The sequence below is a fragment of the Eretmochelys imbricata genome, chromosome 20 (genome assembly GCF_965152235.1).
Source record: "Eretmochelys imbricata isolate rEreImb1 chromosome 20, rEreImb1.hap1, whole genome shotgun sequence".
NCBI lineage: Eukaryota > Metazoa > Chordata > Testudines > Cheloniidae > Eretmochelys > Eretmochelys imbricata.
This window is the reverse complement of record NC_135591.1, coordinates 5,316,891-5,340,778: the sequence shown is the minus strand read 5'-3', so window position 1 is coordinate 5,340,778 and position 23,888 is coordinate 5,316,891. Positions and strand designations below refer to the sequence as shown.

The window sequence follows — 23,888 nt, the reverse complement described above, 5'->3', positions numbered from 1 at the left end:
GTTTGCTGTGACTGAGGGCGGAGGGGCCTCTGCTAATGCAAAAGGCAGAACTGGGATGGCAGGAGGGCTCCCCCCACGCTCCCTCTGCCAGTACAGGTGGGGACTGAGGGGCATGGACGGGGGCTGAGTGTCCGACCTGGATTTGGCTCAAAGCTCTCGCTCAGAACTGGGCCTGCAGAGAGATGGAATCGAGGCAGCTGGCGTCCCCACACCCCCACCCCCCCCGCCCCGGGCCGCTCCATACGCCAGCGTCCCTGGGAATCTTGGCACGACCCCTGCTGTACCCTCGGACCCCTGGGCCGGCTCCCAGCGGGATGAGCCGGGTTTGCATTTTGTCATCTGTTTCTTTGCCCTACTTTCTGCAGCACGTGCCTCACTGCCCCACATTCCCCGCAGCCTCATCTCAGGGCTGCCCGGCGACTGTGTGTACGTGTGTGTGAGTTGGTGTACGCAGGCGGACACTGTGTTCCTCCTCCCCCCGCCCCCACACGCTGCAGCTCCACGTGAGACACTGGGCGAGCTCCAGGGGGGGCTCTGATCTCCCCATCTCCCAGCCAGGTGGGCTGTAGCTGCTCCCTGGTCCCGTCCCCTCCAGCTGTCTGTTGCCAAGGGAAGCGAAGGGACCCTGAGTCTGTGCAGGGGTTCGGAGGTGATGGAGTTCGTCAGTTGCACAGATTTCTCCCTGCCCTGTGTCTCCATGTCTTTCATTTTTCATCCTCCTGTTTCATTTGCCCTGCCCCCTGTTCTTTTTCCCCCCTCTCCCATTACACTAGCCAGACAGGAAAACACCTGTGTGCCCTCCAAGATTAAACCCTGGCAGGCCTGAGCCCTGGGGGATGGATGCCGGCCTGCGTCCCCCGATGCAGTTCCCCTGCCCCTACTGGAGGCTGCAGATCCTGAGTACCCTCTATCCCGGCTGTTGCTTCCTGCTGTTTTCTGCAGCAGGACTCAAGCCAAGATCCCCATCTGACCTCCCCCGCACTGCTCTCTCTCCCCCAGGCAGCGTGATCCTCTACGTGGGCTCCACAGCCGGCTCCAGCCCCACCCCGGGCAGCCCACCCAGCGGCTACCTGGTGCCCTCCCCGCAGCACTCCCTGCCCTCATCGCTGGAGGAGCTGACGCTGACTGAGATCGGGGCCATCAAGCCGCAGGGTTCCAGCTCGCCATCCTCGCCTAAGGTGGCCTTCCAGTTCCCGGAGGGGGTCAGGTACCCCAGCAAGGGCCAGTCGCCCCCCACACAGAGCAGAGTTGCCACAGCCAAGCAGAACGGCGTGACCGGCACCTTCTCTAGTAAGTGACCAGGGTGCGCTCTGTCATCATCCCCCTTCTCCAGCTGGGGAAACTGAGGCACAGAGAGGGGACGGGACAGCAACTCAGCAGTAGAATCCAGGAGTCCTGATGCCCTGGCCCTCTGCTCTAACCACTAGACACCACTCCTCTCCCAGAACTGTGGATAGAACCCAGGAGTCCTGACGCCCAGCCCCCCCTGCTCCAACCACTAGACCATCCAAAGCAGCAGGAATACTGGGGGGTAGGGTACTCTCACATGAAGCCACAAGGGGCCAAATTGACACACAGCTGGGACCATGCACCCCCTCTTTGGGGGGTCCCCAGTCCTGTAGGGCTGGCAACCTAGTCTGGCTGGAAACAGGGGCATCTCCGAGAGGCTAGTTAGTGACTGGGCAGCAGTGCGAAGGGGGATGGGTCTGAGGGAGGCAGGTGAGACCCTGGGGCTGGGCCGATGGTTGGAGGGAGGGGGTGGAGCGCCCATCGGTAGGCCCCTCCCTCTCCGTCGGGGAGGCTGCAGTGGGGTGGGCAGGAGGGGACCGAAGGAGTGTGATGCTCACCCCTCCCCCTCCCCCTTGCAGAGACGGGCGGGATGGTGCTACTGTGCAAGGTGTGCGGGGACATCGCCTCCGGCTTCCACTACGGCGTCCACGCCTGCGAGGGCTGCAAGGTGAGGAGGCGGGGCCAGGGGCGGGGCTTCGGGGGCGGGGCCAGGGGCGGGGCTTCGGGGGCGGGGCGGGGCCAAGGGGACGCGCGGCGCCTCCTTGCAAGCCGGGGCCTCACCGTGGCGCCGTCTCCCCGGGCGACCCGGCTCAGAGGGGAGCTCGTTGCCAGCACCCCCCCACCCCGAGCCTGAGGGGCGGGGCGGGGCGGGGCGGGGGGGCACAGAGGGGCGGGGTGTGCCTGGCGCTGACCCCTCTCCCCGCTGGCCCCCTCCAGGGCTTCTTCCGCCGCAGCATCCAGCAGAACATCAACTACAAGATGTGCGTGAAGAACGAGAACTGCATGATCATGCGCATGAACCGCAACCGCTGCCAGCACTGCCGCTTCAAGAAGTGCCTGGCCGTGGGCATGTCCCGCGACGGTGAGCGCAGGGGGCCCGCCCCCGGCCCCCGCCCCGCCCCCGGGCCCCCGCCCCGCTTACCCTGCCCGAGAGTCTACCCCACCTGCGGTCCCAGCCCTGGGCTCCCCCCCACATCCCCTCTGCCAGTGCCCCTCCCTCCCGACCCGCAGCCCCACCTGCGGTCCCAGCCCTGGACTCCCCCCCACATCCCCTCTGCCAGTGCCCCTCCCTCCCGACCCGCAGCCCCACCTGCGGTCCCAGCCCTGGGCTCCCCTCCACATCCCCTCTGCCAGTGCCCCTTCCCTCCCGACCCGCAGCCCCACCTGCGGTCCCAGCCCTGGGCTCCCCCCCACATCCCCTCTGCCAGTGCCCCTTCCCTCCCGACCCGCAGCCCCACCTGCGGTCCCAGCCCTGGGCTCCCCTCCACATCCCCTCTGCCAGTGCCCCTTCCCTCCCGACCCGCAGCCCCACCTGCGGTCCCAGCCCTGGGCTCCCCCCCACATCCCCTCTGCCAGTGCCCCTCCCTCCCGACCCGCAGCCCCACCTGCGGTCCCAGCCCTGGGCTCCCCCCCACATCCCCTCTGCCAGTGCCCGTCACTCCCGACGCGCAGCCCCACCTGTGATCCCAGCCCTGGGCTCCCCCCCACATCCCCTCTGCCAGTGCCCGTCAATCCCGACACGCAGCCCCACCTGCGGTCCCAGCCCTGGGCTCCCCTCCACATCCCCTCTGCCAGTGCCCCTTCCCTCCCGACCCGCAGCCCCACCTGCGGTCCCAGCCCTGGGCTCCCCCCCACATCCCCTCTGCCAGTGCCCCTCAATCCCAACCTGCAGTCCCCCGCCCTTTTATCCTGGCCCTGGTTCTCTCTTGTGCAGACTCTCTGAATTGTGCTGACTGTTTCTGATATGCCGTCAAACCGCCCTTTCCCCAGGAGACCCGCAAAGGAATCTAGCAGGGGATGGAGGAGGTGGCTTGAGGCGAAAGGCCAGGGCACTGCCCCCCTGCGGCCGGGACCCCACCTCCCCCTGAGGCAGCCATAGCTGCCTCCCTGCTGCTCTGGCCAGTCAGCAGCTGCCCCAGCTGATAAATGGGAGCTCTGTGCTGGGGGCTGATTTATGGCTCTGAGCAAGGGGGTGGGGGCAGTGGTGTGGGGGGATGCCAGGGCCAGGCTGTGATTAATGGCTCGAGCTTCTCCCATCCGCTCATGATGTATTTGTTAGACTTTGAAATGGCTCCTCAGCATTAGCGTGCTAAGAATGGCCGGGAGGAGGGGTGTGGTGTGAAGGGGTGGTGGAGAGACCAAGAGATGGGCCAAGACCAGACCCAGATCCATGGAAGTGTGCTTGGATCAGCACCAGAACGATGGAGAAGGATCAGGATTGGGGTTGGGACCACACCCAGATCCATGGAGGTGGGCTTGGATTAGCACCAGAACTGCAGAGATGGGCCGGACCGGGATTAGGGCTCGAACTTGAGCTGTGGAGATGGGTCGGGACTGGGACCAGAATCAGAACCAGGGAAGTGGACTGGGACTATGACCAGAGGTTCCCAACCTGGACCTCTTCACTGGGACTCTTGGCTCCCCCGGCTTCCCTCCTCTCCTCCCCGATGGTTCTGGCTCTCTGCTGGTTTGGATCAGGAAAGTGTGAGAACCAGCTCCCTGGATCTCAGCACCATCAACACCCAAATGCATGAGTCCTGCGCACCTGTCCAACCACTAGTCAGGGGCTGGGGGCAGCAGGGGCCAGGCTCCTGGGTCCCGCCTGTCACTTGGCGTATTGTGCCAGGTAAAGCTTGCTCACTGGTCCAGAGTGCAGGGCAGAGGGGCACACAAAGGCAAAGCAGAGCCTAAGGGTGAGCAAACAGCCCGGGGATCTCGCCTCCCTTGGGCCTGATCCTCACAGGCAGGTGGGGGGAATCAGGAACTAAACCCCAAGACTGAGCAGCAGCCTCAAGAGCTCCCCAAAACCCCAGCTGCCAGGGGGTGTAGGGCAGGAAAGGCCCACGGACATTATCCAGGCTCACAGCTGCTGTGTTAACAAGGGGGGGGGGGGACTGCAGAGAGGGGCAGGGACTGGTGGGGGAATAGGGAGAAATGTGGTATAGAGTGGGGGAGGAAAGAGTCAGGGACAGGGAGGTGAGGGTATGGGAGAAGGACGGGGGGAGGGCTGGGGAAGGGAGGGAAGGGGGTGGGGAGGGAATCCCAGGGCGCTCTCCCCACCACTAGCCCTGCCAGTTCCAGGCCCATCTGGGGCTTTGCGGGGGCAGCGGGATCCTGTGTGCGGGAAAGAAGGTTTCTAGGTCACGGCTGCCATGTGCAGCCCCCGCTCCAGCTCAGGCTATGGCAGCAGCTCCCAGAGCAGGCATCAGCCTCCAGACTTTCCCCCCTAATCTCCCCCGCACGCTGCTCCCCACCAAGCCCCAGGTGGGCGTGAGAACCAGGCTCTCTGCCCTGCCCAACACGGGGCTCGTTCACCTCCCACACATGTCCCCTCGCCTGAGGCTGCAGCACTGGGGTCCGATCCTGCTTTCGTTGCCATGTTTCCATGCAGGATTGGGCCCCTCTGTCCTACACCCGCCAGGGGCGCAGTGTGGGGAGGGGGGAATCCCTGGGGCTACTCCTCCCCTTCCCCTGTTCCTTCCACCCCTGTGATCCACCCCATCCCCACCCAGCACGGGCAGGGCTGGAAATTCACTCCCGGGAAAGTCTCTTGTTGGGTCAGAGTTATTCCGCTGTCGGGCCTCAGCGGAGCAAGGAAGGAGAAATTGGGGGAAAGTGGGGGCTGGGGATAAGGAAGATACTTGTTATCATCAGCTAGAGGTCTCCGAGCACTTTGCAAAGTGGAGCAGTATCACTTTCCCCAACTTAACAGATGGGGAAACTGAGGCACAGAGCAAGCGTCTTGCATAGCAAATTGGAGTTGGTATGAGAATGCAGGAGTCCTGGATCCCTTCTCTTTCCCCACCCACAAACACTAAATCCTCACTTCTTGGGGCGGGGAATACAATCCAGGAGTCCTGGCTCCTCTTTCCCCTGCTCTAATTAGACATCACTCGCCAAGGGTGGGAATAGAACCCAGGAGTCCTGACTTCCCTGCTCTAACCTTCTAGTCCCACTCCCCTCCCAGAGCTAGGGATAGAACCCAGGAGTCCTGACTCCCAGCCTCCCCTGCTCTAACCATCCCCCCACTCCAGTCCTCCAACCAGGAATAGAACTCTGGGCTCTGTAGCTGCCTGCCAAAGATCTGATCTGACACCCACGCAGCCATATTGACTGTAATGAGTCTCTCCTGATTTACATCAGCTTATGTCTGGCCTCAGGTCGGGACTTGGGGGAACCCCCTGAGTGGTGAGACCGGCGGGCAGGAGCAGAGGGAGCCACTCGGTCTGTCTGTCTCAAGGAGCCTTGATAAAATCTCATACTCCCCCCGCGCCCCCATCTCTGCCTCAAGAGGCTCTAGAGGTGAATCCCACACCTCAGCAGAGGTGCTAGACGGTCCTATAGCAGTAGATTGCCCCAGCCCCTCTGTGCGTCTCCCATGGGCCTTGGTGCTGCTCCTGACTCACTGACCTCATTACGGAGAGAAGTGGAGCAGAGATGTGCCAGGCAGGGGGTGATCTGGGCAGAGGAAGGGGGATAGGCAAAGGTGCCACTGCGGGGAGGGGGGAGATATCAGCCAGTGGTGGGGGAGGGGCACATGCGGGGGATTTTGTAGGGGGTGTGGGGTGCAAAGCGAGCTGTGTCAGTCTCGACACACAGACCTCCAGAGGGAAGAGAAACAGCTGCATCGTGGGAGGCAGCTCTGCGATGCAGCGTGCTCTGGGGTGGAGCACAGAAGCCAAGTGCAACCATGTAGAACAGGACATTACTGTTACTACCTGCCGTGACTGGGGCCCTGCTGCATGCCCCACGAAGGGAACTGTGGGGGGTGACAAGCCCCTAGCACCACCTCCTACTGCCTGGCCCTGGGGGAGGGGGCTCTCCACCCAGTGCTGCTGGCTCGCTCCCTCCCCATTGCTCTCTACCCCCAGTGGGGGGTGCTCACGAGTGCACCCCTAGTGCCTGCCCAGCTCACGCCCTCTCTCCTTCCTCCCTCACCCCTGCAGCTGTGCGCTTCGGGCGCATCCCCAAGCGGGAGAAGCAGCGCCTGATGGACGAGATGCAGAGCTACATGAACAGCCTGAACGAGGCCCCCATGGACGTGGGGCTGGGGCCCGAGGGGGAGGCGCCCCCCAGCCCCGATGCCCAGGAGGAGGAGGCCATTGGCGCCATCTCGCGGGCCTATCATGACATCTTTGTCAGCGGGCAGGACCGGCTGGGCAAGCGGGCTGAGCCCTACCCCTCGCTCAGCTACACTGACCAACAGCTCAACAACGGCGATGCCTACGGGCAGTACGACTCAGCCCACCTGCCCCTCTCCGGCTACGGCGCCTGCCCCCAGGAGGCCCCCGGCTATGTGGACAACGGGCCCCGCCGCTTCGGCAACGACATCTACCAGGCCCAGCAGGCTGGGTACCTGGCCAACGCTGGGCACTACCCCTCTTTCGAGTATGGCTACTCCGAGAGGGCATGCCCCTGGCGCTCGGCCACCAGCAGAGGCATTGTAAGTAGCCAGGCACGACCCCCGATGGCAGGGGTTAGGAGGGAGGGCACGGGCTCGCCCCTGGGGGGAAGCAGGACTGGCTCAGCTGGGTGTCCAGAGGGGAAATTGACGCCTAGAGACGGGGAGTGACTGGCCCAAGCTTACTCAGCCGAGTCAGAGTTGGGATGAGAACCCCGCCCTAACTATTAGACCCCACTCCCTTCCCAGAGCTGGGAATAGAACCAGAGTCCTGAAACCCAGCTCCCCCCACCCCCGCTCTAACCACTAGACCCTACCCCACCAAACAAAGGACCAGGAATACAACCCAGGAGTCCTGACTCCCAGACCCACCCCTCCACTCTAACCATTAGACCCCCTCCCCTCCCAGAGTCAGGAATAGAACCCAGGAGTCCTGACTCTCTCTAATTCCTAAACTGTTGCCATCTGATTGTATTCAAATCCCTCCACCCCTCCCTGCCCCATAGTAACTTCCTCCCCCTTCGGGTTCCCAGTGGGAATGAAGGGCGCTCTGCACCCCTCTGGGTTGGGCCCCAGAGCCCCAGATCTGCAGCTGGATTGACACCAAGAAGCAACTTGGTTCTTAAGAGTTGGCTCCCCCTGCTGGGCAGCAGCGATGCTGCTGCACCCTCATGCGCTCTGGGCTGCATTCCAGGGCGGGTCTGTCTCTGCAACCCCATGTGTTGCCCCTCGGGCTCAAATACAATCTCCTTTGGGGAGACTCCTCCCCCACCCCCGCAACAATCTGAGATGCCAGATCCTTGCCAGCCTCAATCCAGAGTCACTGAGCCCCACAAATGTGGACCGCCTTCGAAATCTGGATCTCGTTCCTCCTGTTCCTCCAAATCTGGATCTGATTCTCCAGCTCCCCCCAAATCTGGCTCTGAGCCCCCCCCCATCTGGATCTGATTCCCCCATCCCCAAAGTTTTCAATGTGTTTCCATTCTGGGGTCCCAATCCAGGCCCACCCTGCCCAAGTTAGGAGGCTGGTGCTCCTCTTGTCCCTCCCTGCATTGCTGACCTGCCTTGCTCTCCCCACCCAGGCATGCCCTTTGAACGCCAGCCCATACTGCAGCAACAGCAAGAGCAGCCAGCAGGTGTGGGAGGAGTTCTCCCAGTGCTTCACGCCTGCTGTCAAGGAGGTGGTGGAGTTCGCCAAGAGCATCCCAGGCTTCCAGTCGCTCTGCCAACAGGACCAGGTCATGCTCCTCAAAGCAGGCACCTTCCAGGTCAGTCAGGTGCCCCACCAGCCTGAATCTGGGCCCCTCCTGCCCGGAGCGTGGCCTCGGGTTACACCTGTAGCTTTGACCCCTGCGGGGTCGGGTCTGGTCTTTTCCCTTCACCCTGAGCTGACACACTGACTTGCTGGGGATATCACAGGGAGCTGGGTGGCTATAAAACCCCATCACAGGGAGAGAACCACAGGTCCCCCCAAGATTGGTGATGTCTGGGAACCAGAAAGTGGGTGCCCAGGAGGGACCCCGGAGGAGGAACACAGGCTCAGTTACCCAGAAACTGTGACCTAAACTAGACAAATTATGACTTGAAATAAAGCACAGATTTTTATGTGAGTGTAATTAACTATCAGCACAACTTTTACAGTCAATAAGTCCCGACATGGGGAGCAAATATTTTGTAGCGGGCGCTTCGGTCTAGCAGAGAAAGGTCTGACACCGGCCAATGGCTGGAAGTTGAAGCTATAGACAAGTTTAGGCTGGAAATCAGGGGTAAATTTTTAACGGTGGGAGTAATTTAACCATTGGAACAATTTCCCAAAGATCATGGTAGATTCTCCATCACTGGCAATTTTAAAATCAAGACTGGATGTTTCTCTAAAAGATCTGCCCTAGGAATTATTTGGGGAAAATTCTCTGGCCTGGATTATCCAGGAGGTCAGATTAGATGATCACAATGATCCCTTCTGGCCTTGGAATCTATGTGTGTGTCCCTCTCTGCTGGAGGGAGCAAGGCCTCTTTTTTTTCCTGTGCGCCCCCTACTGTCTGGAATCAGAACTACTGACCTGTGTGTCATAGCCCCCATATGGCTAACTGCCATGGGAGATTCTCCTCTAGCTCAGGGCTTTTGCAGCAGGAGGATTCAGCTGGGTTCTGCCCCTGCTGTCTATGTGGCCATGACATGCTGGGCACAGATTCTGTTATATTGTGTTTTATGTGGGAAACAACAGGTGGGGGATAAACTGCTGTCCTAGTGGTTCCAGAGTTCCCTTCGTGAGTTCGTCTGTGGGGATCAAACCCAGGACATGTGTCTCCAAACTTCCGTAGCCTGGCAGCACCTGTAGAGAAGGTTCATCCACCCATGTCCATGTCCCAGGCACTAAACCCACCCTACTACCATGGAGCACCCTCATCCCAAGCCTCAGAGCTGCCAGGGCTATTCAATTTTCCACCCAGGCAGCTTGTACAGCACCCTCGACTCCCACTGGGAAGCCCGAGAGGGAGGAAGTTACTCCAGGGCAGGGTCGGGGATCGAATCCATTACCTGCATCTAAAGACCTAGTGGCTAGAGCACTGAACTGGGGCTTAGGACAGGCTGTTTCCCCTCTCTGTGCCTCAGTTTCCCCATCTGTAAGATAGGGATAATGATACTGACCTGCTTTGAGAGCTACTGATGACAAGTTCTAGGCCAGGGCTAGGTACTATTCTGATTATCATTGCCTGAGCTAAGAGACCAGGTCATAGGAATATAGGACGGGAAAGGCTTCCTGGGTCAATGAGTCCAGTCCCCTGCTATCACAGGCAACCCAGACTTATAATTATGTAACTCATCTGAGGACCCTTGGCACCCCCAGATTCCTAAACCCTGTACACTGTCTGGTCACTCACGGGGGACATTATCTGGATGCCCCCAACCGTGGTGCTTGTGTCAGAGCGCCCCCTGCAGGCTCAGCTCTGACCTTCTCCTCCCCTCCCGCAGGTGCTGATGGTGCGGTTCTCCTCCCTCTTCAACCCCAAGGAGAAGGTGGTGACGTTCCTGAGCGGCGAGACCTACTCGCTCTGCAGCCTGCGCTCTATGGGCATGGGCTGCCTGCTGGACGCCATGTTCGAATTCAGCGAGAAGCTCGGCTCCCTCGGGCTGGACGCCCAGGAGATGGCGCTCTTCATGGCTGTCGTCCTTGTTTCAGCAGGTGGGTGCGCGCCCTGGGGGGATCTCTGATGCCGGCTCTCTCTCTGCAGAGCCACACGGGTGACGTCAGCTACAATCCCCCTGCAAAGCCCATCCCTGGGTGTATCGGGCCAGGTGTTCTGCACTATGCAGGCTGGCCCACTGCTAAAAGCCCTGCTGCCTGTTCTCTATGCTTGGCCCTGGGGGCAAGGACAATGATGGAGCGGGAGTCCCCCATGTCCCTCAGGGATCGCACCCCCAGTGCATGCAGCATGCTGTTGTACATGGAGCTGAACCCGCCTGGGACCTTCCAGACCCCCCACTGAACAGGACTGACTGTGGCAGCTCCCTGGGCTAAAGCTTTCCAGGGAAGCCTTCTCCTAGTGTTTCGACAGAAGGGTCGCCGCCGGTGGGTGTTAGAGGCGGGAAAAGACCTAACTGGGCACCACTTTGTCCAGCCTGGTTTTAAACGTCCCATCCCTTCCCGCAGAACACTCTTCCCCAGGCTGAGATCTCAGCATTAGGAAGCCTCTCCTCGCAGTTTGTGAGCTGTTGCGTGTGTCAAACACCCTATACCGCTATCATGGAGGGAGATTCCCCTGCAGCGGGGACCAGTTGCTTTTTTTTGAAGCAGGTTGGGTATTAATGTCATGACTCATCTGGTTCATAGATCGCTCTGGCATCTCAGATGTGGATGCCGTGGAAATTCTTCAGGAGACCCTCATCCGGGCCCTGCGGACTCTGGTGACGAAGAAGCATCCCGACGATTCCACCCTCTTCCCCAAACTCCTCCTGCGCCTTCCCGACCTGCGGACCCTCAACAACCAGCACTCGGAGAAGCTCCTGGCCTTCCGGATCGATCCTTAAGCCCACCGGAGACGCCCACCCTCCGAGCCTAGGGGGAGAAGGATCAAGAACAGTCACCGGACCCAGCACCTCGGGCTGCATTTAGCTCTTTCGAAGACGAGGAAGGAGGGCTCTGGCGTTGCAGGGCAGCACGTGGCCTGTCAAAGCCGGGCTCTGCCAGCGCACATCCCCCAACCCGGGGTGATCGGGTTCAGGAGGAGAGAGCACACTTCCCGCACGGCGCTCTGTGCCGCACAGCAAGGCCTGGAGAGCGTAGAGAACATGCGTCCGAACTGACCGCACCAACACAGACACAGTGTATATATGTGTATAGAACTCTCGCTCTGTATTGTGTTGAGGTTCTAGTCTATATATAAAGAGCCTGGATATGTTGTACATACTGCGTATCGGTAGATCTCGGGGGGGCGGGGGGGGACAGCTCACCCCACTCAAGTTTCATTTGAAGATCTAGTTCCTTCTTAGGGTGCATGCTGTTTTAGCTCATTCCTCTCCGCCTCCACCTTCCATTCGTACCAGCCCTCTCCTATGGGTGGCTTGTGGAGCTGTGCTCTGTGGACGGTATAGGATAGACTGGATCAGAAAACGATATCTAAGGAGCCTTTTCGTCAGGGATGGTAGGAGCACTTGTCCGGTCCATTTCCATCGGCCAGGGAGGGGCAGGGGCAGTTCTCTCCCCCACCCCCGTCCTGTGCTGTGTGTTTTCCTGGCTGGTATTTTTTAAACACGTCTCACGCCGTCAGGGCTTCCAGGGAGTTTTCGGAAGAGGCTGACGCGTGATGGCTTGGCTGGACAGGTGTGGGATGTGCTGGTTGTGTGGGGGGTGCTGTCTCTCAGATGGGAGAGGTTGAAGGAGGCAGATCTTGAGTGCAAGCAGGTGACTGAAGTAGGAGAAAGGGTTTAATCGCCACTCCTCCCCCACTGGAACCTGGGGGTGTCTCTCCACCTTGGCTATTCCAGAAGAGATGGGATTAAGTCAGCCCTGGTGAGGAGGAGGTTAATGAAACCCTTCTGCTTCTTTCCTCTGTCCGGGGCAGTGCGCTTCGTACAGCCCTCCCTGCCAGGCTTCCCACGATTCCCCTCCGAGCCTGGAACAGAACTCGGGAGTCCTGCCTCTCACCGCATCTACTCTAACCACTGGACCCCGTCCCCGAGCCAGGAAGACTGGCTCCTGTTCCCCACCCCCATGGTCTAACCAGTAGACCCCACTCCCCTCCCAGAGCCACAATTACAACCCAAACGTCCTGAATCTCATTCTCCCCACCCCAGCCACTAGATAGCTCCCCCACTGCACAAGAGCCTGGCTCTGTTTTTGTGGAGGTGGCACGTTAGACTGTTATAAGATGGAGACAAGTCTGGGGACCAGAAGTGGGGCCAAAGCTCCCCAGCTTTGCATTTCGATACGTATCAGATCCTGAAGATCCGCGGGGAGAGGGAATTAGCACACCAGAAGGGAGCACTTTATAGCTTGTGTTTGGTTCTTTGCCGAGCTCAGAACATCTGCAGGGAGAGGGGGAGCTGGGCCACGCCTCAGCTCCTGGCCCTGGGGCTCTGTTCTTTGTTTGTTTGTTTTTTTAAAAAAAAACAACAAAACTTTGCACTTTTCTGAAAAATATAAATGTACAGAAAAAAATAAACTATCCCCTATCCCAACTCGGAGCATATCAGCAAAGGGATGCCCCCCTGGGGCACGGCTGCGAAAAGCCCTAGTGCCTGGCAGTGGAAGAAAAGAAACGGTTTATTTTTGGTCTAATATTGAAGTGCAATAAATAAAATAAAGACTTGCTTAACATTGAGCTGAGCGTGTACAGTTTGGTATTGTTGCTTTTCCAAGTGCACCCCTTGCCGAGACCAGATCCCCCTTGCACTAGGTGCAAGGTCCATAGCCCCAAGTCCCCAGCTCCTGGAGTCGTGGGAATCTATGGCAATTTCAATTTTTCAGTTTCTAGCTCTCGTGGTTGGGGAAAACATGACCTCCTAAGGGTCTGAATGCCTTACTAATGAGGGCCTTATTATGTTCCCATGTACACAGGTGTAAATCTGGAGTCACTCCAGATATTCACTGACATCGTTCAGATTATCATCTGGTTTAGGATGCAATTTTACTCTGTCAGGATGATTTCTCTTTTCTCCCTTCTGTTCATTCCCTTACTGATTGGCCCACAGAGCCACCTGCTGGATAGCTGGCTATCAATCTATCCTCATGCACCCCCTCCTATCTAGCTAGCTAGCCCAGTAGTTCTCAAACTTTTGTACTGGTGACCCCTTTCACATACCAAGCCTCTGAGTGTGACCCTCCCTTATAAATTAAAAACACTTTTTTATATATTTAACACCATTATAAATGCCGGATGCAAAGCGGGGTTTGGGCTGGCGGCTGACAACTTGCGACCGCCCATGTAATAACCTTGCAACCCCCTGAGGGGTCCTGACCCCCAGTTTGAGAACTCCTGATCTAGCCTAAATCATATATCATAATCATGGCATGGTATCTAAGCACATCAATTCTTCACTTTTGGGCTCCGTCTCTCTCTGTTCCAGGGGGACAGGGTGAAGTGAGTGAACCCCATTTTAAGAAAAGGCAATTGATTGTGCAGCAGTGTGAATCTGGAGTAACTCTGTCAGTGTGACTAACCCCCAACCATTCGAGCATCAAGAGTCCAGCCCTCCCAAAATCATGCAATTGGCTTAAAATTCCTGAGGTTTTAAAAATACAATAATTTGGGGATCCTTTAGTTACTTTCAGGTTTTTTAGCCTTCAGGGATCATGTTTTCCAGCTTTTTTCCTCAGCCACAAGGGAAAGAAACCTAAGCTAGTACATCCATTTATTGAAATTTTTAAAAGCCTTCACAATCCATCGCTAGCTTTGAGTGCTCAATAGCTGACCTTCCACTGATCTTCTGCACACCATCCATCCATCACCTCCTGGTCGTCCCCTACTACAATGACCTTCCACTGTTCTTTCCATAATAATTTTCTCAAGGTTATTCCCATCTCTATGTCTCAGGTGACCACAGCACATAAGTTTGCATCTGTTGATTTCTGGCATCCGGGTCTGCTTCTCTCCAATAATATTTCCAACATAGGCATTTGCCCTTCTTTTTTCGTCCAGGACATATGCAAAAGTCTTTGCCAGCACATTTCAAAAGCTTCAGTTGTCTTCTGGCCAGCAGCATTAACTTCCCATGATTCACATCCAGAAATTACTCTGAAAAAATTAGACTTTTCGCCAGTTGCACCTTCCCACATTTCGAGATGTAACAGTTTTTCCATATTTTCTTAAGGGAGGCCACAGCTGAGCAAGCCAGCCTCAGTTATTGATCTTACATGGTAAATCTGTAAAGATGTAGGGGGTGACTAGAGATTGACCAGAGGACTGGCTGAAGGGACCTTTTCTGCCTTTACCAAAGTAGGGAGAAATAACAGAGTGAAGTAACTATCGTACGATCCTCACATCGCATGCGAGCAAAGCTCTGCTCAATGTAATCCAACGTCGCACGAAATGAAGGATAGAAGCAAAACTACCACTCCAACAAGTTGGTTCCAGAGAAGGCCGAGACACATGTGACCAAATCGTAAATATCTGTCACATCATTGAAAAATGCAGAGTGCATTCATCCATTAATCATGTGTTTCACTGACACCCCAAAAGTGTTAGATATTGTCCCACACCCCCATCTTTGGAGGATACTGGCAGACATGGGGATTCCAAAGCCTCTCATTGAACTCATCACAAGTCTCTATCACCAACAGGCCAAAGAGCAACCAGCGGGTTTTCCACTGGGTGGGGTGTGAGACAAGGGTATATTTTGTCCCTAAAACCGTTTAACATATATGCAGAATTTATGATGACAGAAACTTACTTTTTTTTTTAAATGAAGGCTGAGATTCTCTTGTATTTGCATGACTTCAGGAGCTGGGACTTCAAGAAAACTCTCCAACTCACAAGAGTTGGTAACATTGCCATGAAGTCAATGGGGATACCCTAGTATCATGTGAACAGAATCAGGAGCAGAGATGGGTCAAAACCAGAGCCTCAAAGCTGGATCCCTCTGAATTTTGAGGGAGGGGGTACCAATGCCAATCCCTTCTTCTGACATCACCTTTGTGGCTTTGGTTCCAGGATGGGAATACTCCTAGTGCAGGCGCAATCCAGGACTGGTGTTGGCCACCCTCCTTTGCAAGCTGGAATCCCGGAGGCACAAGGGTGGTGAAATACACCTTGTTACCTCTCCATTGCCGGGCCTGCACCTCCCATGCCGATCAGCAGAGGATCCAACCCTCCCGCTCTGCAGTCTCCTTGTCCAACACCCAGTCTGGGACCCTCAGTTCCAAAAGCCTGAAACCTTCACGGTTCTACTGTAGCATCAGGGATCATTCTGCTGAGGAGGAAAACAGCTGGTTTGGGAACATCTGCTCAGCTGTGATTGTTGCCCAGAAAGTGACTATCTGGAGCCCACCTTGCAGACAAACACAGCAACAACAATAGAGCCACTGACACACAGAGCCAAATTCTGCTCTCACAGTGGTGTACATCTAGGTTAACTGGGCAAATCCAGGCTCATAACGAGGCATGTACAGAGCCTCTGTTCCCTGGAAACATGCCCCTTAATCTCTTTAGCAGGTTTTAGCCCAGTTTTGCGTGCCACTGCTGCCCACATACTAAAATGGGCTGCTCCCTCCCATTTCTTGTGATTCTTGATGACATCTCATTTCCTGGCACCAAATGCTGGAGCATGATGCCACACCCGCCCTTTGGCATGCAGCATTTGACCCCAGGGCAAAGAGACAGGCAGCCCCGACGGAGCTGGAGACCAGTGCCCTGGCACCCAGCAGCCGAATGGGGCTGTGCTGGGGGGAAAGCACTTCCGAAGAATAAAGAGGAAAGACACTGTATGGTCCAGCAGCACAGCCGAGCAGGGATGGCGGGTCACTGCGTTCGACGTTCACAGTCTGCATCAAGGCCAAGCTGTTTGGATCCGAGGAGCGTGTGCTACTCCCAAGGGAAAGGAGTTGATGGGACATTATTTGAGCTACATTTTTCAAATCTATTTCTTTACATAAGTGCTGGGTGAAGCTCTGGGGTCATACAGGGATCCTGATCTCTGCAACACTGGGCTAGCAGGGGCTGGGAGCGCTGTGGAAAAGATGACTTCAGCCCCAGGAAGAGCAAGGGGCAGGCCTGGTGGTAGGCTGGGGAAGGCAAAGGATAAGTGATGAGGTCCAGTGGTGGTTATGGCACCAGCCCTGGTGATTCAGGTTCAAGTTCTGGCTGTGTCACTCGCTGGCTTCCTGTGCGACCTTGGGCAACCCACACCGAGCTTGTCTCCGTGACCACGTACTGCGCGGCAAGCGGAGGTAGAACTGTACAGGTCTTTAGCCTCTCTGCGCCGCAGGGTCCCCTCTTTAAAATGGGGGTAATAATGCTTCTCAACCTCACGCGGGGGCGGGGTGGGGTTGTGAAGATAAACCCAGTAATGGTTGCGATGCGCTCCAACGCTGCGGGAATGGGAGCCGTGGAAGCACCTCAGCCAGATAAAAGGGGAGCAGGCTCTGGCGGAGCTTCCTGCTGACACAACGCCGGCCTTGTTGCGACGCGCGGCTGGGGTGACGCCATGACTCCAGGAGGCTGTGACGGGGGAGGTGGTGCTTTTCCCCCCCAGCCATTACATGCCCCACACTGGCATTTTGGGGCCTCCCCGCCCTGCCACTTCGCCGAGCTGCAGCACGTGGCCACATTTTGAGGGGGTCCCCGCCGGGCCAGGTCACCCCACGTCGGCGTCCACGTGACCCTGCACCCCGCTTTGCCCCCCGCCCCCAGGGTCCTGTGGCCGCGTTGGGAGCGGGCCACGCGCTGATGTCACGCACCAGCAGCACTCCGACGTCGTGCGCCGTCACCCCGGCGACGCGAGGATGTCATGAGCCATCACCGTGGCAACGGTAGGACGTCACGCATCAGCACCATGGCAACGCTGGGCCGGCCTCATGTGCCCAACACCCGCGACTCAGGCCCTCCGGGGGGGGGGGGGGGGAGGGGGGAGAGGTCACGGAGAAGGTGCGAAAGCAGCACGAGCGGCCTAGCCACCCGTTCCCCTGCAACGCTCGCCCTGTGGGCGGGGCCAAAGCGGCTCCCCCATCACGTGATCCCTTCTCCAGCATGGCGGCGCCCTGGGCTGCCTCGGACGGGGGCCGGCGGGGTGTCGCGGAAGCGGGTCGGGTTGCGTGTCAATGAGGCGGGCGGGCGCTGGCGAGAAGCCCCCCCCCGCCCCCGAGCGAGCGGGGAAGGTGAGGGGCTGAGCGGGGAGCTGAACGCTGGGGAAACTGGCGGGGGGGCTCTGGGAACCCCGGGGAGTGGGGGCTGGCCGGGGGGCTGAGAGGGAGGCTCTGGAGGGGGTGAGGGAGGGGGCTCTGGGAGGAGGGGGGCTAAGGGAAGGAGGGGGAGGCTCTGGGAGGGAGGGGCTGGAAGGGGAGGCTGCGAGGAGGGGGGCTCTGGGAGGGAGGGGCTGGAAGGGGAGGCTGCGAGGAGGGGGGCTCTGGGAGGGAGGGGCTGGAGGGGGCTCTGGGAGGAGTGCGGGCTCTGTGGGGAGACTCGAGGGAGAGCTCTCAGGGGAGAGGGAGGCTCAGGCTTTGGGGGAGTGGGGGACTCGAGAGGGAGCGAAGCTGGGGGATACTTTTTGTGTGGGAACGGAGAGTTAGTTGCGGGCTCTGAGAGGCAAATCCTTGTGGGAGAGCCTGGGGGGCTGTGAGTGAAGGGGTGGGAATGGGAGGAGTCTTGGGGGGATCCCTCTGAGCTGGGTGGAGCTGCCTGCCAATGGGGGCTGTGGCCCCCAAGTGCTCTTGATGAGGTTGAGGCTATAACTCCACATGGGTTGTCCTGCTCAGCTTTGCCCTTTTCCCAGGGAGGCGTGGGGAGATGCTGTGGTGACTCCTCCTCTCCCTTCCCAAGCCCACGTATAAAGTGCTCTCTTCTGTTAAAATGTTTCCTGCCGCTAACAGGGCTGCTCTTGCCACTTTGACCATGTTTTCAGCAGACTGTTTCTATGCTAGTGAGTTTCTCCAGAGCACAGGAGTCAATGTGGTGATGGTTTCAGAGTAGCAGCCGTGTTAGTCTGTATTCGCAAAAAGAAAAGGAGGACTTGTGGCACCTTAGAGACTAACCAATTTATTTGAGCATAAGCTTTCGTGAGCTACAGCTCACTTCATCGGATGCATAAAGTGGGAAGTACAGTGAGGAGATTTTATATACACACAGACCATGAAAAAATACACATTGTAAGGAGAGTGATCACTTAAGATGAGCTCTTACCAGCAGGAGAGTGGGGTGGGGGTTGAGAAAACCTTTTGAAGTGATAATCAAGGTGGGCCATTTCCAGCACATTTCCAGGAGGTAACAAGAATGTCTGAGGAACAGTGTGGGGGAGGAATAAACAAGGGGAAATAGTTTTACTTAGTATAAAGAAAAGGAGTATTTGTGGCACCTTAGAGACTAACCAATTTATCTGAGCATAAGCTTTCGTGAGCAGAAGCTCACAAAAGCTTATGCTCAGATAAATTGGTTAGTCTCTAAGGTGCCACAAATACTCCTTTTCTTTTTGCGAATACAGACTTACACAGCTGTTACTCTGAAACCTGTCATTACTTAGTATAATGACTCAACCACTCCCAGTCTCTATTCAAGCCTAAGTTAATTGTATCCAATTTGCAAATTAATTCCAATTCAGCAGTCTCTCGTTGGAGTCTGTTTTCGAACTTTTTTTGTTGAAGGATAGTCACTTTGAGATCAGAAATTGAGTGACCAGAGAGATTGAAATGTTCTCCGACTGGTTTATGAATGTTATAATTCTTGACATCTGATTTGTGTCCATTTATTCTTTTACGTGGAGACTGTCCAGTTTGCCCAATGTGGTGATGGTTACTGAACACACTGGCCCCTAGCAACTGTACAAAGAGCAATCTCGAGCTCTTTCACATTTGATCTGTCCTCTGGCTTATCTTTGAGCTCAGGTGGGAGAGTGTTGGTGAGAGGAAAGTTTTGATGTCCTGTATTAATTTGAAGGAGGTTCTCAGACCAGAGCACAGACGTCATCATCACAAGTTGCAGGTCTCAGCCCATAGGCTTAAAATTGAACAGAGTATATAGGCTAACCTGCTCTTTCACTCCTTGAACAAAAGAATCCCTTCAGGTCAGGTTGGAGGCATGTGGGCAGGGGAATGCGGGTGATGCTGGCTGTTCCCCAGCCTACGCTGTTCTCCCTCTATGACTAAACAGGACTTTTGCCTCCAGAGTGTTCAGTCTGGCACCTTTCACCGTTGCTTTACCAAAAAGAAATAGAGTCTCTTTAAAAGGTAGAACTACAAAGAAACTCAACAAGAACATTTGAAGCGCGGTTTAGAATGATGTGAAGGAGGACACAGATGCAAGGGGAGGCTTTATTGTGCCATACCCAGATTAAAGGAGGGGATGGTTCCAGGCACTTTCTGGCAATCTTGTAATTTACAAAAAGAAAAGGAGTACTTGTGGCACCTTAGAGACTAACCAATTTATTTGAGCATCTGTGTGTATATAAAATCTCCTCACTGTACTTCCCACTTTATGCATCCGATGAAGTGAGCTGTAGCTCACGAAAGCTTATGCTCAAATAAATTGGTTAGTCTCTAAGGTGCCACAAGTACTCCTTTTCTTTTTGCGAATACAGACTAACACGGCTGTTACTCTGAAACTTGTAATTTACAGGAGACCTAAAGGAAGCCATTCTATGGTAATCACTGTGAAGTTTGGCTGTGAAACTGGTGGCATGTCTTTTTGTAATTTTTCTTTAAAAACATGTGCCAAGATGGAAGTTAAAATCTCTGATTCAAGTGTCCCCAGTGGATCTTTCTTTCAGGAACACAGCCAGAGAGCTACAAATATCACACAGCAGATCACATGCTTTTTTCTTTTTTTTTTTTCCTCTTTTCATTGTAACTGTTATCCTCCCCTATGACTTGAGGCTAGGAAAACAGGATGTGTTTTTTTTTCCTAGCATTGATTTGTGGGATTAGCTACTCTGTCCAACAGTCTGTTGGTACCAAAACCTTTACATCCATTCACAGTGAAGAAGTATCAAAGATCATGAAACCAGTTGTACCATCTGTGGCCTTGTCTTCACTACCGTATGTTATTGTGTTTCTACATAATTATGTAGAGTCAAGTTAGCTGACAGCATACGTCCCATGACTTTGTGGTCAGTGTCGATAAGGATGAGTTGGAGTCAGTGTTGTTGCTAGTTGAGGTTAAACCCTGGGGGTACGACGGCAGGAAGGTCTTTATCACACAGCGTGAGAAGGATGATTTACTGTGGTCAGGCCATTGGACTGGGATTCAGGAGACCTGGCTTCAATTCCAGCTCAGACACAGACTTCCTGTGTGACCTTGGGCAAGTCACTTAACTTAAATCAGAGAGATCTGAACTGCTGTTGGGATTTGAGGTCCCTTATCAAGAGAGGGATGGAAGAATGCAGCAAGTTCAGCTGATGATTCAGGTTTTGAAAATTTGCAAATATGGGGTTAGAGGGAGGCAGATGAAACAGCTGGAGGGAATCCTAGGAATTACCCCTATAGGATGGTCTAAAAGCCTAAATCATCTAGTCAATATCTCTCAACCCTTGGCTCATGCAGGATAGCTCCCTGCAATGTATTCACTGGTGTTTTATCCTGTCCAGTTCTAAACATCCTAACTAATGGGGCTTCCGATACTTCCCTTGGGGAGACTCTTCCACAGCCTGAGAGATCTCAGTCCCAGAAAGGTTTCCCTAATTCTCAGCCCAAGTTTCCCTTTCCTTAGCATCAACTTCTAATTATACACTTCTTCCCCTCCCCTTGGGCCACCCTGAATGAACATTTCCTGGCTGCACTTCCAATCATATGTCTCATCTGTGGGACTTGGGGGTCAAGTGGAAAGTTTCAGAGGGAGGCCGCATGCCCAGCTAAGAACAGAAGGGCCAGAGCGCTCTAGGAAGGAGAGAGCATCCCACAGGGTATGTGCATGGGAGCCTGAGGTTAATATTCCAAGCAAAGCCAGTTTGACAGCAGTGCAAGGCGTCACAAACTGCTATGTGCTCGGGGCTGCGGCCCCTGCTGGCTGTCATAAATTCAGGAAAGGTGGCTCTCCCATCTGTGTCTCACTGCAAGTTCTTCTCTTCTCTCAGGTGCTTTGGAGTAGACCCCAGGGGATGCACATGATGTTTTGAGGCACCATGCTACTCACTGCATATGTCGCCTTTGCTGTCCTGCTGGCAATATGCCTGGGTTTGGAGTTCTCTGCCTGCCGCGCCAAGCTCACTGTCAGCTCCTGTACCAACCCTGTCTTCCTGCGGTTCCAGCTGGACTACTACCAAGTGTATTTCCTGGCTCTGGCGGCTGACTGGCTACAGGGCCCCTACCTCTATAAACTCTACCAGCACTACCACTTCCTGGAGGGCCAGATCGCCATCATTTATGTCTGCGGCTTTGCCTCCAGTGTGCTCTTTGGACTGGTCTCCACCTCCTTGGTTGACTGGCTGGGTCGCAAGAAATCCTGCATCCTCTTCTCCCTGACCTACTCGGTCTGCTGCCTCACCAAGCTGTCCTGGGATTACTTTGTGCTGGTAGTGGGGAGGATATTAGGGGGGTTGTCCACAGCCCTGCTGTTCTCTGCCTTCGAGGCGTGGTATGTGCATGAGCATGTGGAACGGCATGACTTCCCGGCAGAGTGGATCCCGGCCACCTTTTCGAGGGCCGCCTTCTGGAACAATGTCATTGCGATCGGAGCGGGGGTGATAGCCAACTTCTTCGCTGAGTGGCTGGGCTTGGGCCCCGTGGCCCCATTCATGGTCTCCATTCCATTCCTCATGCTGACAGGCATCTTTGCCATGAAGAACTGGGATGAGAACTATGGCAAGAAGCGGGCACTGTCCAAGACTTGCATCGATGGTTTGAAGTGTCTGCTGTCTGACCGGCGTGTCCTGCTCTTGGGCACTATCCAGGCCTTGTTTGAAAGTGTCATCTATATCTTCATCTTCCTCTGGACACCCGTTCTGGATCCCTACAACCCACCTCTGGGCATTGTCTTCTCCAGCTTCATGGCTGCCAGCATGGTGGGGTCATCGCTGTACCGTATTGCCACATCCAAGAGGTACCACCTCCAGCCCATGCACATCCTCTCTCTTTCTGTCTTGATGGTATTCTTCTCCCTCTTCATGCTGACTTTCTCCACCAACCCTGGGCAGGAGAACCCTTCTGAGTCCTTTCTGGCCTTTTTGCTGATTGAACTCTCCTGTGGGCTGTATTTCCCTGCCATGGGCTTCCTCCGGCGGAAGGTGATCCCAGAGAAGGACCAGGTGGGCGTGATGAACTGGTTCCGAATCCCCCTGAACCTGCTGGCTTGCCTTGGCATGCTTATCCTCCATGACAGCGACTACAAGACAGGTACCAGGAACATGTTCACCATATGCTCTGTGATGATGGTGATGGCGTTGTTGGCCGTCGTTAGCCTCTTCACCGTGGTCCGGAATAACGCAGAGCTCAAGGTGCCTAGCCCGCAGGTGCAGAATGAGCTGTCCTCCCCGGAGCTCTGATCACATGCCTGGCACGACTGGCACCACCCCCCACCCCCCCCCCGTTGGTAAAGTCTCCAAAAACTTAATACTTTGAATACCAAGACTTTGGGCTAGAGGAGAGGACTCTAAGTGAGAGAGACTCTGTAGAAAAGACAGTTGCTCTGAGGACTGGTCTTTGGGTGTTGGGGCCGGTCTGGTATGTTCTAACTTTCACTTGGAAAAACGTTTTGTTTCAAACAAAATTTGTATAAATCACAAGCAGCCTCGTGAGCACCCAGCAAGCATAGTTTGTTCCTTCCCACCCTGGAGTGCCTGCGTCCAAAACTTCCTAACCCGGGCCTTCAAACTCTGGGAGCTCCCCGCATCCTCGGTTCTGTAGCTGCCATGTTTGGAGGTGGCGGGGAGAGGCCAGGCGGTGGGAGCACATATCACAGCTGCTTGGCCCCTAGCTTTTGCTGGGGGGAGAACAAGGAAAGAGACTCTCTTCACATGTTGGAGGTATTGACCCCAGTTACTGCATGAGCCAAACTCCAAACCCCTTCACTCTATTATTTTTTTTTAAATAAAAAAGAAATAAAACTCTTTCCTTGGAGAAAACATCTCCTGTGATTTTATTCCTTTGTGTCCTGAAGTCTTTCACCGTGCATGGAAATTTAATTATTCTTACGGTTGTTGGTTCAAGGGCTGCAGATCCGCCTTCGCTTCACTTGGATTTGTTGGGGCCAGGAGATGGCTCTGTGGGGGCTGCTATTGATTAGGATTTAAATTCAGGCAGATGTTAACCCCCCTTTCCCAACACTCTGTTAGACAGGAATTGAGAACTGAGTTTGCCAATGCCTGAGCTCTGTGTGTGGCTGGCTGTCATGGAGTACCTGGTTCAGGAAGCATCTGGCTCTCTGCCCCGCATGAATATTGAATAGAGGATTCCTCTCAGCAACTGCAACCTCAAGCCCAATCTGGAATCCTGATTACGCCACATTTTAGAAAAGAGTTTATGACTAGTTTGGTGGCATGATTGTCTCTAAACATGGCTGCATTCCCACAGAATGTGGTTAATACTTTGGTTAGGAACCAAGGCAGCTGACAACAGTGAGTTGCCCTTGCCAGTCGTGCAGGCATATACTTGTCTTCCTGTAATCAGTTCAGTAGTTTCAGGTGAAACTAGTTTGGCCTGTCCTCCTCCATCACTGAGTGCATTGCCCCACGGGTTGCTGGTGCTGCTTTTTGCCCATCCTCTGGGCACTCTACCCCTTCTACATTAGTTTGGGATAGATGCCCAGCTATTCCCTGAATGCACTAATGCAACTAGGCTTTGGCAGGGAGGTAAACAGGGTTGAGATTGTGTTGGGGATATGGGGGAGGGAAAGATGCCA

The 23,888-nt window shown here is 55.4% G+C and overlaps 2 protein-coding genes across 2 annotated transcripts; both read left to right on the top strand.

The window, feature by feature from the left end:
• The first annotated feature begins 836 nt into the window (after nt 1–836).
• On the top strand, nt 837–11,296 carry LOC144277860 (nuclear receptor subfamily 1 group D member 2-like). Its single transcript, XM_077838895.1, has 7 exons — nt 837–1,290; nt 1,869–1,957; nt 2,227–2,371; nt 6,456–6,952; nt 7,993–8,178; nt 9,885–10,095; nt 10,744–11,296. Exons 1-7 carry the CDS (start codon nt 837–839, stop codon nt 10,938–10,940), a joined length of 1,779 nt encoding a protein of 592 aa, XP_077695021.1. The 3' UTR covers nt 10,941–11,296.
• A 5,792-nt stretch (nt 11,297–17,088) lies between these two features.
• SLC61A1 (solute carrier family 61 member 1) lies at nt 17,089–23,129 on the top strand. Its single transcript, XM_077838789.1, has 2 exons — nt 17,089–17,223; nt 21,127–23,129. Exon 2 carries the CDS (start codon nt 21,175–21,177, stop codon nt 22,531–22,533), a length of 1,359 nt encoding a protein of 452 aa, XP_077694915.1. The 5' UTR covers nt 17,089–17,223; nt 21,127–21,174; the 3' UTR covers nt 22,534–23,129.
• The last annotated feature ends 759 nt before the right edge of the window (nt 23,130–23,888 follow it).